Here is a 15,223-nt window from a genome sequence, read left to right on the forward strand (position 1 = left end):
CCTCCTCGACCCCTGTGACACACACACACAAACTCTTTCACAGGTTGCCTGTGCTGAGCTAAGAGATAACGTTTGCTTGCGATGACTTGTGAATTACGTCTTGTGAGAGGAGTTGTGGAAGTAAAGTTTACTTTACAAGAGTTTTTTTTTCCTTTCAAGAGTCAATCTTGAACGCTCTTCGCCGATGGATAATTGAAGACCTTTAACCGTCAATGAAAGGATAAAGAAATGCATATCCATTTTAAACAGCTCTTATTATATCAGTCTGCCCTCATAATCTTTGACGTTTGCTGTTCAGCGTCCTTGTGAGCCAACTAATCACAGATATAGGAAGAATTTCACTTACATCCACTTGCCACTTTATTAGTTGTGATAAAAAATTAATGCAAACAAGAGTGGTCACTTTATCTGACTCTGGAGTCTACTGAACTGTACTGGATCGTTTGAATGGGGGTTCCTCTCACAAAAGATTCCGTGAAATTAATTTAATTCTGTAATTTCAGATTTCAAACTGCTCAACGATGTCTGGGAATTAAAACTGTCAACATTTTTCTGGAGATCGTCTTCGATTTGAAATGGACTGAGGGAGGAACAACATTCTTGCAGCTGCATTTTTCTGCATTTTATGACATAAAATGTGATATTTTAGTGGGAGATGGTGTCGAACTGTGCAGCATTCAACCCTCCCCAGACTAAGAGTTCAACCAACAATAGGGCTCACAAGGGGCCCCTGGCTATGGTCTGGGGAACTTAAGGCCTGAACACTGAACAATGGTTCCCCTGAACAGCAGGAGGAGGCCACATCTCTCCAAACAGAGCACTGCTGCCTATCTACTGTTTTCTAAAAGCATTCCAGCATCTGGTTTATGAACCAAGGAGGTGACAGAATCCTGATTTGCTTTGCTGCCACTGGACCAGGAACCAGGAGTTCCACCGATTTAATGAGGACGAACAGAAAGTGGATCAGACAGCAAGAAGATGACTCTGAACCAGGGGTCATCAACCTGTCAATCAGGAGCTGTGTCTGGACGTCAATACGATAATCAAAACAATGACATCATGATTTGTACATCACACAGTGTCACAATCTTTAAAATGCATGTTTTCTGAATGGAGTTTTGAACAGTAAATTCCACCTGACTGAATTCACATTTTGTTTTTTTTAATCAAGTACGGCCCAAATTAATACTTAACGACATTGATTTGTAAAGTTCTTTCTCAGGACAGTTCATGCTGTTCATTGAGGATAAGTCAGCTTACACATACAGGAGCGTGACCCCGTGACTTTGCATTTGCTTTCGGCACAACTTTCCAGAGCTACTATGAAGAACAGCATGAACTGTGCTGAGAAACGTCCTCACTGGTTAGTGGAAATCAGTGTAGACTTCCAAATACCGACCACTGGTGCCCTAGATCCACTCGTTGTTCCACCAAAGACAGGTTGAAGTTTGGCCACCTCATCTCCTGATGAGAATCTTCATTTAGCCAACCTTCTAGCTCATTTCAATCATCCTCCAACTCTTCACACACACATAAGCGCTGCTGCTGCATTGTGTTTTAAAAACATTCACTAGGCGTCGGAGCGCCTGAGGATACCTTGGCCTCGATGACTGCCTCGGTGCAGGCCTGAAGCATGGTAAGATGGTGGGCGAATACCAGGAACTTCAGCTGCTCTGCCTCCAGCATCATCTTAATGTAGTCCTTCACAGCTCCTGCCTGGCCGAACACACACACACACACACACACACACACACACACACACACACGGATACAGAAATAGACGCAGATGAAAGAGAACAACTGAATCCATCACTTCACTGGTCGACCACACACAGAGGAATCGCTAGATCAGTGAAGAAGTCAATTAATCACCGCGGCATCCTTTCTGTGTGATCAATTCTCTATTGAATGCCAAGGATCCGGACTTAAAAAGGAGGGAGAGCACACGGAGCGACTGAGGTGGCGCATTGTCAGCTAGCAGATAGCGAGAGTAAATCAATAACTCACTACTTGGAGATATGATTGGTGTGCTGCTCTCTCTGTTTGCATTTTGGCAGCGAATGACATCAGAAAGTCACCTTTCGAGCAACAAACAAGCAGAATTTAATCCAGATAACGAGCAAATTTCATCAAAGACCTTTTTTTTCTTTGTATGTTTGGTTTTTCTTTTGGAAGACAGCAGGCTAGTTGCTGCATAACACTGAATATATTCACAACATTTTCAGGAGGAATATGACCTGACAAAGTGACAGCTGCAGACTGAAATTACTGCAGTGAAAAGCTTACCTGCTAAGTCTATTCTTATATAACATTGTTTTTTATTCAAGCCTGTTTAATTCATGAAGTCAAATGGTAACAATGCTTTTAAATCATCATGGTCCAAATTTAACAGCATCATGCTTGAAGCTTGTGACCTTGATTGACAGTGTGAAGCTAGCCGTCTTATAAAAAGAGAGCAGCAGAAGTGCTCGTGAGTTAATTGTACCCTGCAGGTATCTATCATTTCACTGCTGCCCGACGATCACACTGTCATAGCTGTGGCCGCTACCTTCAGCAGAGCCTGAGTGGATGAGCTGTACAAGCGTATCATCCGGGCTCATTTCTACGCCCGGGGCCAAAAAAGCATCCAGGAAGAGAAGGGGACTAGTGAGAAGTACTGGGGCTTGATTTGAGTCAAACAGAGCCCTTACTGGACGGTTTTGGAGACAGGCCTTTCTCCGCCGTGTGAATCCCACCGCTAAAATCTCCACACCTTCTGCAACCTGACAGCCTCCACAGCCATCACACCTGCTCTGGTGGGAGAACCTCTGCTTTGCCTTGCTGATAATTAGTCGATGCGCCTGATAATGAATGTCTCCACCAGGCCTGCCGACCCTGTTCTGATCTGGGGGGTCCTCATTACTGACGGCTTGGCTTCGTCGGCTTCCTTCCGCTGAGTTTAATTAGTGCACAAACTTCTCAGCTGTCTGAAGCAGCCCGTTAGCTTGCTTTAAAGTCCGGCATCAGAGCTGTCCTCTCTGGGTAATTGGGAGCAGATGCTTGGCGGGTAAAGCAATAAAAATACCCCAAAGGCGTTTGGCAGCTCCGTCGCCTGGCGGACTGGCAGGCAGGCCGGGGCCGTGATACTCGTCAGAGTGACATAGATGTGTGAAGCTATCGCAACCCTCCTGATGATCCAGAAAAGAACTTATCCCCCCCCGCCCCCCCCCCCCCAAAGTACAGAAAGTGTGTCTGACTCTAAAAACTGATAGGAGAGGAAATGAGACGAGGGTGAATGTATGTGCTTTGAGGTGCAGGAGTTGTAATGAAAGCGGGTCTAGTGTTAGGCTAAACTGAGCAGAAATCCAATCAGCAAACAACACCACAAAATAAAAAAGATCCAAGTTTGGAGGCAGGTTGAGCGAGTAGCGTGTCCATGATTGCATTCGTGGTTATCTCCGGTCTTCGTTAACCTCAGGGCCACGCTCCTCATGGCTGAGGGCGTCAGGCTAATTGAGAGGAATGCCAGCCCTCGAACAAGGCAGATGATTGGAGAGGGATGCTATATTTGGTGGAAGTGTTTACTCAACAACAAACATGAGAAAAGGAGATAGATATAGAGAGAGTGAGAGAGAGAGACAGAGAGAGAGACAGAGAGAGAGAGAGGAGCAGCGATTCTCATATAGCAGCCAGATTAGCCAGAGATGTTTTCAATGCGAAACAGGAAATATAAACGCTTGTTAAATTCTCAGCGCTGGATGCTCTGACCCCAACCCTCCTCTTCCAGCCACCTTCTCACATCGCTTATTTCTCTCTCATTAAAAAAAAAAAAGAAAAAAGAAGAGGAAAAAAAAAAAAAAAAAAAAGCACGCCACTTCAAACTGAGAGCCATAGAGAGTTTCCATGGCAACAACATCACAGAGATACTATTTTAGTGCAGTGTGTAACTTTGAGATAAGGTGTAATCATGCCAGGCTGGACGCAACTAAATAATACCTCAGTTAGAACTCCCTACTTTGTTTAAGTGCTTTCACTGGCGACCATTAGGCTCTGTTACCATGGCAACGCTTTCCCATGAGATCTCACTGAGTGCCTGGCCGAAGCACTGTAAATATGATGCAGTGTAGCATCAATTTACCGTTTACTCCAATATGAAAAAAAAAAAAAAAAAAAGAGGAAGAAGAAGAAAGGGGGAAAAGTACACTCTTCTTGAGTTGGGGAATGATATTTGCAATTCTTCTTAACTGTCGGCTCTCAGATGTGTTACAGAGGTAAAACAAAACAACAGCAACAACAACAACAAAAAATCCTTCGAGACCAAATTTCCATCTGTCTGAGAGAGAACGTGTGGATTTGTTGACTGCACGTGTCACATGGTGCTAATGATGTGATGGCGCCTCTTTGTACACAGCTTGTTCAGTTACATAAGGGAAGCTTTTGGGGTTCCCACATGTTGCTGGAGGCCGTATTTGTGGTCAGTGTGAAGAGGAGGAAGATGAGAGGAGAAGAGCTGAGCAGTGTGTTTTGCTTTCGAAATAGTTTTGTGTCACTTAATTGCACAATTAAAACTAAACAAAAAAAAAGAAAAGACATTGAATTTGACTGTGTTAAGCCTCTATTATCTGCTGTCATATATTAATTAGGCCATTTATGTTGGGCGATACCTTTATTGTGATGTGGGCGTATTGACTTGATGCAACATTGATGCTGGATCCTCCTTAATAGTGAGGACAAATTCCACCAGTCTGGCTGTGTGTTCATTAAACTATCTGATCTCAGCGTCCAGACACTCTGTTACTAGGAAGATGAACGGATGAGACGAGTCTTTACTCAATTTTTTCTATGGCAAAATCCATGAGAATGTCTTAAAGGAGATGAGCTGTGCAGACATTGTGTATGAGTCCAGTAAACTATAATGTGCCACAGCTGTCAACGAAATTACATTCAAACTGTAAGAAACAAACAGATTTGAAGAAGGAAAATTAAGGATTTAATTTAAATTAAATATGCAGCACCAATGCAGTAGACTCACCCGACAGGAGTCTTACAGCGTTATGTGGTAGTTTTAATGTTTAACTTTCGGTCATGTGAAGGGGAGTTTATCGCAAAAGTAACCAAACCTGTCCGCAGCAGACCTGGAGGGAGCGAGCTGCACCATTTATGGGCGGCATGGCTCAGGGGTAGAGTGGCCGTTTAGCAACCAAAGGGTCGCTGGTTCGATCCTCGACCCCGGTGACCATGTCGAAGTGTCCTTGAGCGAGATACTGAACCCATAATTGCTCCTGATGAGTAGGTTGGTGCCTTGCATGGCAGCCTCCACCATCAGTGTGTGTGAATGGGTGAATGAGTTGACACTGTAAAGTGCTTTGAGTGCTGCAAAGGTAGAAAGCGCTATATAAAACTGAGTCCATTTCATTTGGAATACATTGTATTTTGGATGGAAAATTACAGTTGCGGTTCTAGATGAAGTTCTGTGCAAAGTATGTATGTATGAACAAAAGAGAGGACTTCAAGGAAGTTTTACAGTGTATCGGACATGTTTTAGTTGTTGATTTTGTAGTTTTTCGTATCTCTTGTGGACTACAACAGAACAAAGTCTCTGTGACATCACCAAAGGGTCTGCTGACATCATGCGCAATAACAGATGTTGGTGTTCTTGTTTTTACAAAGAGGTCTCAAACACCAGGTTTTATATGCACTGCCTCTTCTCGTGTTACCTTAGCAATGGCGGTTTGCTTGTACATTTCTGTGATCAGGCCCATGACCTCAGTGAAGGAGTTTTCCCTGGCGCTGACCCCTGACCTCATCCCGTTCATCAGTCTCTCCCACTCTGCAAAGCTGTCCGTGGCCTCCTGCACAGGGAAGAGAGGGCAAAGACAGTGAGGCTACGTCCTTTCCCCCCACTCACATCTCTCTCCATCTTGTTCTCCGCTGTTTTTGAGATATAAAGGGCAAAACAATTAATGGTGCTGCCGGGTGTCCTACATTCCCTGGAAGAGAAAGAAAGGAAGAGGGGGAGAGAGAGAGAGGGAGAGAAAAAAAGATGGAGAATTCCCAAGGATGCAACCCCTTTCCACTAGGCTGCTGTGCTAGGTGGGTCATGAGCATCTCCCAATTATAGCCGCCTTGTGACAAGCTGGGGTCGAAGATGGAGAAGCAGCCAAGCCGGTACAATAAATCAAAGACGCCTCGCGTGCTCTCAAGGTGATTGGCGAGAAGTATTTAAGGCGGGAGAGGAGAGCGTTGCAGTGGGAAAAGCGCAGCATATGCTCATAAACAAGGGGCCTTTCGTTTGTTGTCGACATGTAGGTTAGCACTGTTTATCATAAAAATAGAGCCTGCGTGAAACTTTAACAATTAACAGCAGGCGACCCACTGGTTTGTACAACAATGCAACATTTTAGAGAAATCTGACAAGGAAAGCAGCAGGCAAAGCTCGTTTTTCATTCAGTTTCAACACAATAACTCCAGCGTTGAGTATAATTTAGAGAGGACTGAGGACTTCATCTAACTTTGAACCACTTATTGTGCTCCTTTTCTTTGCTGCATTCACCTGATTCAGGCTGCAACACCAGCAAAGCATCCGTCGCTCTCTTAAATCAACTAAGCCTAGAACCATATGGCGAGCTGCAGGAAGATGTGGAGGTGGTCAGAGGGGAGGAAAATGGCTGGGAAACAGGAGAGAAGCCCTTTAATGCACACATAACAGGAGTGTCAAAACGCTGCCAGGAACACAATGAAAAGATTTTGGTGAAGCTTTGCACCATTAAGAGAAATCATTAGCATTTCTATGGATTCAGACTTGGTGGAAGTCAAGGACGCTTGAATGAATAAATAGTATCATATTGCAGGAGAACAAAGCTGTGGGTCTTTCATGTTTCCGCTCAGATGTTTCACTCGGCAGCACCTGCATAAACACTGTTTTGACTGCCTCTAAATGGGTTTTATTCTAATTAAAAAAAGCTTCAGAATCCGCTGCGGAGAGAAAAAAAAAAGAAAAAACTAGTGGCTAAACACTCCAGCCTTGATGATATTCGCTAGACTAACACTGACAAAAGGCCAGAGCTGAAAACGTAAAGGGCAGAAGGGGCATAAAAAGTGTCTGGCTGTGGAAGATAAAAGCCGTCATTAGGGAGTAAAATGAGATAGGAGCCGTGAGTGGTCCCGCTATACAGTGCACATCCTCAGTTAGCGACACTAGCTTCAAAAGACAGTTTGTTTAGGGGGGGAGGGGGGTGGGGGGTGGTAGGTAATGTTCACCCAGTCTATTATGTTTTATATTGTTCATACGAGGCTGAATGGCTGCCGCTCACTTAACACCTTCCTTTCACACGTTTTAAAAACAGCTCCATTTTGCTGTGTTATCAGTTACCTGTAAAAAAAAAAAAAAAAAGACGCAAAAAGCAGATTCATCTCCTGAAAAAAACAAAAAACAAAACAGGCTGTTTTTTTTGTTTCCGCCAAAGACAAATGAGCTGCTGCTTCGGCCAACTTTAGATAAGAGAGCGAGAACAGCTACAAGACGTGAACTTTTCCAACACCCCTACATGTACCTTCACTGGCCTAATTGGTGCCTCTGTGTAGAAACATTGACCATATTTATCCACCAATTAAAGCGTCCCTTAGCATGCACGCAGCGATGAAAATCCTGCATCATCACTTTTCCGAGCATCGTCCGTATTGTTGTGTCATTCCTGGGACGGCGGTCCTGTGCATAATTAGAGCTCCTTCTCGCTCCTGCTCCTGCTGATATGATACAAAACACAACAAAGGCCTCTCCACAGATGCTTAGGAGGGCGGTCTAGTTGCTCCCCCCGCTGGGAATCTGACCTCTGGTAGCCTTGAGACTGGCGTCACAGAGGAAAGGAGGCACACATGCTCACGTGGACCTCCATCCAGTGGCGGGGGAGGCAGAAACCGCAGCAATAACTTTGGGAAGGCTAAAAGAGATGCAAACACCTACACTGGAAGCCTGACATTTACTCTGCAGCTACCCTGGTGTTCTCTTTCAGCACACTGGAGAGGGAACACACACACACACACACACACACACTTGCAGGAACATTAGTGGATCTCAGATTTCCTAGAATCCAAATTGATGTCTTCAAATTGTAGTTAAAATATAAATAAGGGAGGGACCAAAACCAATATTTATCTTTTTTATATTCAGTCTTATTAATACATTCGCTTATGATTCCTCTTCCCAAAACAAAAAAAGATTTCCCCCTCTTAAGCCCGTCAGATAAAATAACAAAAATATGTATCAGCGACAGAAACTTTATCAATAGCAATTAGATAAAGGTTCAATAGGATAGCTTAGCTCAGGAGGAAGAGGTGACACCTAAGGAGTAAAGGAGGAAACATAACAAACAAACAACAACAAACAAACCCAGAAGTTCTTCCTCCCATGAACAGCCAATCATGTTCCTTGATAATGGAGTGTGACATGCAAACAGTCATTTTTGTCTTTCCTGATCTTTATTGAAATGATAAATAATCCCTAACTGATGAGAAACATTTCATTGTAATAAATTTTCACTCGTTTCTCCCAGGATTATTTTATGTATGCCAGCTGAATTGTATAAACACCGTTACTCATACACTGTAAGCTGCACAATACATTTTTGAAAATACAGCAATGCTAATTCAGTTCAGTCATTTTTCTTTTTTTCCTCACTTAAAAAAAAAAACCTTTATCACAATTTAAATGATGCAATCCTCTGATTGGGAAGCCAGTAAACTTGTCTTTTTTTTTTTGCTTGATAAATAGCTTAAATGGTTCATCAAAGTTAGTGTAGCAATTTAGCGACAAGAGCAGCAAATGTAAAAAGCGTGATGAGCGGTTTCCATCAATCACTACCCTGCGTGTTGAGAAATGTACAAACCGGGAGATAACAGTTTTTAATTTTAGCAAACAGCGTGAATCTGCGCCTTCACATCTAATGAAGATGTGATACACGGCTGGATAATTAGATCCATGACGCTGCTGGTTTTGTACTGGGCAGGTGTGTACATGAGAGAGACAATAAGCACTGGCAAAAATCTACCTTTGCAGCCTGCTTTGGAAGATCGAACGGGATACGCTGGCGGATTTTTGGGGGAAGCTGAGTGAGCACCTCCGCCTTGAGACGACGGATCATGATCTGGCTCAGTCGCTGGTGCAGCTCCTCCAGGTTGGACGCTCCGCGACAGTCCCACTGCCTGCGAGGCCCAAAGTACCTATGAAAATGAAGGAGATGTGAAGCTTCGGCTGCTGATGAAATACTTTTCTAGTAGAGAGAAACTTACTAAAACATTTGCAGCAATGCCCGGAAGGAGTAGTTAAACACATTTAAACATGCCCACCTGGGAGCCGCCTGGCACTACAACAGTCTTCCATCGTTTACCGCTGAGCAGCTCTGCTGGAGCAGTCAGGGGATCTGTATTTTTGCTTTGGGGCAATTTGCAGAGCAGGAAAAGTATTTTGTTTAATGGCCACAGCAGCAGATTCATCCCAAAAACTCACCGGCAACTTTCACAATTTATCAGCCAAATGGGTTTTTAGAATAGAACTGGCTTTCCACACAAAGGCTGGTTATCTGCCATATTGGCTGCGAGTCTGGACAAACTTAACTGCCAAAATGTGATGCTTCACACGTCGGTATTTAAACTTGTAGTGCTGAGGGAAGGGGAATGTTTCTGCCAGGTGTGGGGATTTGCACCAGCAACTTTTCTGCTGCTTCTGCAGTTTCCTACTATGAATGATGTGCCCCTCTGTATGGGTGTTTGTGCCTCTGAGTGGTATTCCCCAGTCATGCTACTATATACAAAGAGTTTGAAATCATGGCGCCGGGCCCATCCCAGAGTGAGCTGCCAACTTTGATTGACGTCCAAAACAATGCATTTGATGTGTTTGTTCACACATGTAACTGATCATCACTGGCAACTGGTAGACAGTTGGCATTTAATGCTTGGCGTCAGTTATTGTCTGGCTCGGACTACAAACAACTCAGCGGCGGTGACGGCGGTGGCAGCAGAGTCAGGTGCAGCCCGAATTATCTCAGCAGAGCCTCTCAAGAAGAGTGGGGATTAAACGGTAGGTGGGATATATTTAAAACTCCACTATCCTAGAGATTAAGAGTATATAAATGGAGGTATCATGATACCCCTCACATCTGTGCAGTCGTTGAAAAGCTACCGCCAACTTATATCATTACTGTGAGTATTAGAAGAATCTCAGTCAGGTTATATTTAGACACTGGAAGAAAACAACAGCTCCAAAATTGAAAGAAAGGGGAGATAGAGTCTTACCGATGTATGAGGCGTCCACCTCGGACCCGTTCTGGGCCCATTTTAAAATGAGGATAGCTCTCAATAGACATGACCCTTCTCGGTGACTGTGTGATCCTGTAGTCTGATATAGGAATATTTAAGAAATCTTTTCTCCCTAAACTGGACTTTTTTTTAATCCTACATTGATTTGGGTATGCATGTATTTTTTACTCTGTGGCTCTACGCAGTAGTCTCTCTCCTACAAGATTAAAAAATGTGCCATGTCTTTTCTTATTGTAGGAAATATAATATAAGTATACCACAGCACAAAATCCCTCAAAAACTTTTACAAATTCAAATTCAGGGGAAAAAAACTATTCTCTCTTTCCTCCCTGAACAGACATATTGATTATTATATTGTGCGATGTCATTAAAAAGACCATCATTGATTTAACATAACAGATCCGACTGAGCCGCCTGGTTGGAATATCATCATGATATTGAGGAGTGTTAAACAAATGCTTTTCACATTTCTAACAAATTATCATAACGTTGACATTCAAACTTTAATTAGGTCACAAAATGCAACCAATCAGATTCTCTTACTCCCTCTCTGTCTCTATCTCCCTTCTCTCGCCCTGATTGTACAGTGTTGACATAGAACCGTAGTTCTTATTCCACCAAACATTTACTGTCGAATCAGCCATTAAACTATTGAACTGATGCTTGTTTCACAGATGATTTCCTATGATTTGCATCTTGCGTACACCTATAGCATGGGTGTGCATGTTTCATAATCCTCACATTTTTATTTAAATCTTGATTGCTTTGATTTCTGCCTTATATTTGACTTAAATCATCAGAGTAATTGATCCTGTCTGTTAAATGCTCACCTGTAATGTGCATTGCAGTATTTCTTGGCATAGTCAGTCCAGGTTCCAAACCTCTTGGGATAGAGCCCATCAATCTGCATGAAAAGCTGTAAAATATACAAACAGGACAAGGTGTCAAATCATTGTTTGGCCATTTCAAAACCTTGCAAGATGTTAAAAATCCCTCTGCAACATAAAATCAGCACTTTTTTCACATTATCTACTGTATGCTTTTGCCACTTCCTAACATCTTGGGTGGGCTCATTTCAATGATGGAGTTCCCGAGCTACAGCTGGAACTGAAACCTTTGTCCATGAGGAACTTTATTCAGAACTGGCTTATCACAAGATTTCAGACATTTTCACTCATAAGAAGCACCTCAATAACCGCCACTTTTAAAGAAAAAGCAGAGCAACAATAGCTTCTTGCACCTCCAATGCAATTGCCTCTTAGTTGGACGCCGGAGGGCTCTAATAAACAACGCCAACTCACATTAAATAACTGCAGGCATGAGGATGATGAGTCATCGGTAGATCTTTACATCACATGGTATCAAAACACAGATGAGTTACATGCTGCTGCTTTCTGTCGTACTGTATTTTAAAAACGAGCCTTTTCATGCAGTCAAGAGTCTGTAGGCGTCAGAGCTTGCATAAATGTCAACGTAGCTGTGTGTACACACACCACATCCCTGTCAATTTTGGAGCATTTGCAGCAATTCCTGCCGTAATGACAGGTAATCATCAGCGAGGCGAGCCCCAGTGAGAGCTCGATTCCAAATTCGCCGCTTGTTCAACAGCAGCTTTGCATTTTCCCCCCTCATACTGTTGATATAATAGGTGGGTGGAATGAGGGCACATCATGAGCAGTGCAGCATGCCCTGAGCTGTGTGCTAACTCGATGTCAGCGCCACAGTGAGTAATGATGGCGGTGAGGAGACTGGCACACAGGCAGGGACAGGCCTTATCAGGTTTGTGCTGATAAAATGTTATATTCACTTTCAGATTCTAGTGGCAGAGAGAGGGAAAGAGATGATATCTGGAGACTAACCTCGCTCCTGCCGCTGCAGTCAGGTGCTAGTGAAGACAGCATGGCATGAATCTCATACCCACTAACACACACACACACACACACTTCCTCAAACACACACATTCTTGAAATGTCTTGCAAGTTCTCTCCATTTTGGAACTAATTAGCTGCCTGCTTTTCAGAAGGTAACTATCATGATGTGTTGGAGGCACTGATTAAGTTTCCCTCACAGCGACGTGACAGTGAGCCTCGTCTCACAAATATTCTTCTATATCATCCTTCACTGATTTGTGTTGTTTCCTCCCTAAATTCAATAATATTGACTGTTCATGAAACACACTGTTGCCCTGGGTTACGTGTCAACTTATTACCATGAACACACAATTCATGGTAATTGTAGTTGATCTGAAATTACTTCCTCACACACACTCCCGGAAACACAAACTAGAGCACACAAAGTGGCGAGAACAGCAGCTACTTCCCATCACTATTACAGCTCTTATTGGACATTGCTGAGCCTTTACACCTCCACTGGGGAGAACAAGAGGTCAGTGGGTCAAATAACTCTGACCTCATCAGATCCAGATCCAGTTCTAGTTTTGGATCAATTCCAGACCAAAATTTGATCAAATTCTGTCCCCAAATTTTTGCATTATCCTGCAAACAGACAGGTGATCACATAACCTCCTTGGTAGAAGTAACCATATTTGTGAGTACTGAAGTACTTTAGCGATACAGATATACTTTAGCAGGAGCAGCATGGCTCAGAAGTAGCGTGTAGTGCTGTCTCGTAACCCAAGGGTCGCTGGTTCGATCCTCACTTCCCCCGGTGACCATATCCAAGTATCCTTGAGCAAGACACTGAACCCCTAATTGCACCTGCTGGCCCTGCGATGGACTGGCGACCCATCTAGGGTGAACCCTGCCTCTCACCCAATGTCAGCTGGCAGCCCCCCCGTGACCCTTAACGCATCAGCGGTATGGAAAAGGGATGGATAGATGGATGGATGTACTGTACTTTAGCTGTACAGAAGTACTTTAGTTGGAAGCTATGAAGTGGAAACAGAATCCGATGAGCTGTAGCCTTCTTCTCTTCCATTTCCTCAGTATACGTGACACAGGGAAACAGTTGAGGTGGTTTTCTGCAAATCCTGTATGATTTAAAAGTGGGTGTGGCTATGTCAAGAAAACAGGTGATGTCATGTACTGTTCTCCAATCAGGATGGAGCAACATTTGTCAACGATGACACAACCACACAGTCCTGATGAAGTCTTGACAAAACATAGACATGGAGTGGGTAAGAAATACACACAACATGTGAAAGCAGGATGTCAGGAGTGTGCATTCGCGTGTTCAGCAGAGATATTTGCAAAATGTGACACCTAAATCTAATAATTACAAATTAATCAATAACTGTGATGGAATAAAATGCTGACAGCTGACAGAAATGCTGCTGTTGAGGCTGCAGGGGAGACTGGAGGTGTCATCATCATTAGGGTGCAGTGCACTTTCACTACCCCTCATTGAAGCCACACTGTGTGCTCATGCTGAGACGGGGTGAAGATTTTCTGTTCTACTTCGTCTGGTGGCGCTGATGTGATGGAATATGGCTGCAATCTAGCGCCTCGATATAACATACATATAAAAATGATATCATAAATCATTATGGAGAGGGGAATGACTCTGGCACTCTCCAAACATCATTGTCCTGTGAACAGCCCTTCTTATTGTCTCTAAATTCAGTAGTCCCCCCCCCCGCACCTCTTTTTATTACTTGTCTCGTTTATTGCCGTGCACTGTCTGTTCATATCAGGCCTTGTAAATGAAGTTTTTGTAACAAAGGTTATTGAAAAAAATCCAAGAGATCCTCTAGGATAAGTGATGCCGGAGAGAATTAATTGGCATTTCTGAATGTTGGATCTGAGTACAACCTGCTCCAGAGTGGGTTACCATGGCGATCCATCTTTGGTGAGAGGGAGAAGAGTTTGCTCCCTGGCCAGCTCGTCTTACTTCATGGGTGAGAGCTTAAAAGAGTTAGACCAATGGGGGGGTTCCCATCCAAGTTGTGAAGGAGTTTTGAATAAAATCATAATTCATGTTGTGTGCAAAGAAAACAAAACTGCTGCAACCCTGGTTTGAATTAGTATTCTTTGCCATTATAGGCTTTGCCATCTCCACCAGACATCATTTAATCATAGTTTAATCAGAAATTATTACCTCCTCAGGCCGACCCAGAGCCGGAGTACCAGTGAGCAGCAGAGCTCGCTTGGTGCTCTGAATGAGAGGAACCAGAATCTTAGTTCTGGCTGCATTCCTGGATTTAAGGTAGTGGGATTCATCCACCACTATCACGCCAAAGCGCTGCCTGGTCAGAGCCTCCACCAGGGAGCGTGCATCTGTGGTGAGCAGACCGTAACCCAGCACTGTCACCTTAGCGCTGCTGATGCCCCTGCAGAGATGAGAGATCAAGGTCAATATTAGGACATCTAGCACTGCCTATTTGAGACTCAGTTTCTCCATGTGCGTTATATTCTTAATAGATCCATTGAAATGAAGTGTTTTGTTGATTTGATGTCGTAAAACAAAACCTTGTGTGACCTTTTTCAAGCCAGACAAAGGAGAGGGATATTCAACAGTGCTATAAATGCTACAACTGCTACAGCACTGAAAAGATTAAAGTTTGAATGTTGTCTGTTGTGGCTACCATAGCTAATAGTGCTTATGTATGGATCAATCTAAGCTCATTAATACAAGGAATACACTATCAAATACAAAGTTATGAATATTAAATCCCACTTCTGCCAGAGGAGCACCTGTTGCACCACACTGAATTGACAAAATTCATTTTCAACAGTTAAAAAAACAATAGTAATTTTCAAGATTATCCATGGAGGTCAGGTGTAAGCAGAGCACCTCCCATCCTAAATTATTCACACTGCATCTTTACATTACCGGGGTGGATCTTATGGCAGCATCAACATCTGTTCAAACATTCATTAACTTGGAGAGTCTGTGACGTTGTGTCAAGTGGACTACTTCAAAAATGAGCGATGAGTTGATAAATACTCACAGTACTCACAGGAAGGCATGC

General features: G+C 43.4%; 1 protein-coding gene across 1 annotated transcript in view; it reads right to left on the reverse strand.

Moving 5' to 3' along the window:
* zranb3 (zinc finger, RAN-binding domain containing 3) overlaps positions 1–15,223 on the reverse strand; it is a 65,143-nt gene that overhangs the window by 37,782 nt on the left and 12,138 nt on the right. Inside the window, exons 5-9 of the mRNA XM_086198957.1 lie at positions 14,350–14,581; positions 11,124–11,209; positions 9,027–9,198; positions 5,697–5,831; positions 1,597–1,716 (exon numbers count right to left, since the gene is read on the reverse strand). Coding sequence (XP_086055083.1) covers positions 1,597–1,716; positions 5,697–5,831; positions 9,027–9,198; positions 11,124–11,209; positions 14,350–14,581 — 745 coding nt within the window. The remainder of the gene's footprint in view (positions 1–1,596; positions 1,717–5,696; positions 5,832–9,026; positions 9,199–11,123; positions 11,210–14,349; positions 14,582–15,223) is intronic.

This window comes from Aulostomus chinensis, chromosome 1, assembly GCF_037954235.1.
Source record: "Aulostomus chinensis isolate RoL2024-O1b breed Wild chromosome 1, RoL_Achi_v1.0, whole genome shotgun sequence".
NCBI classification, from domain to species: Eukaryota; Metazoa; Chordata; class Actinopteri; order Syngnathiformes; family Aulostomidae; genus Aulostomus; species Aulostomus chinensis.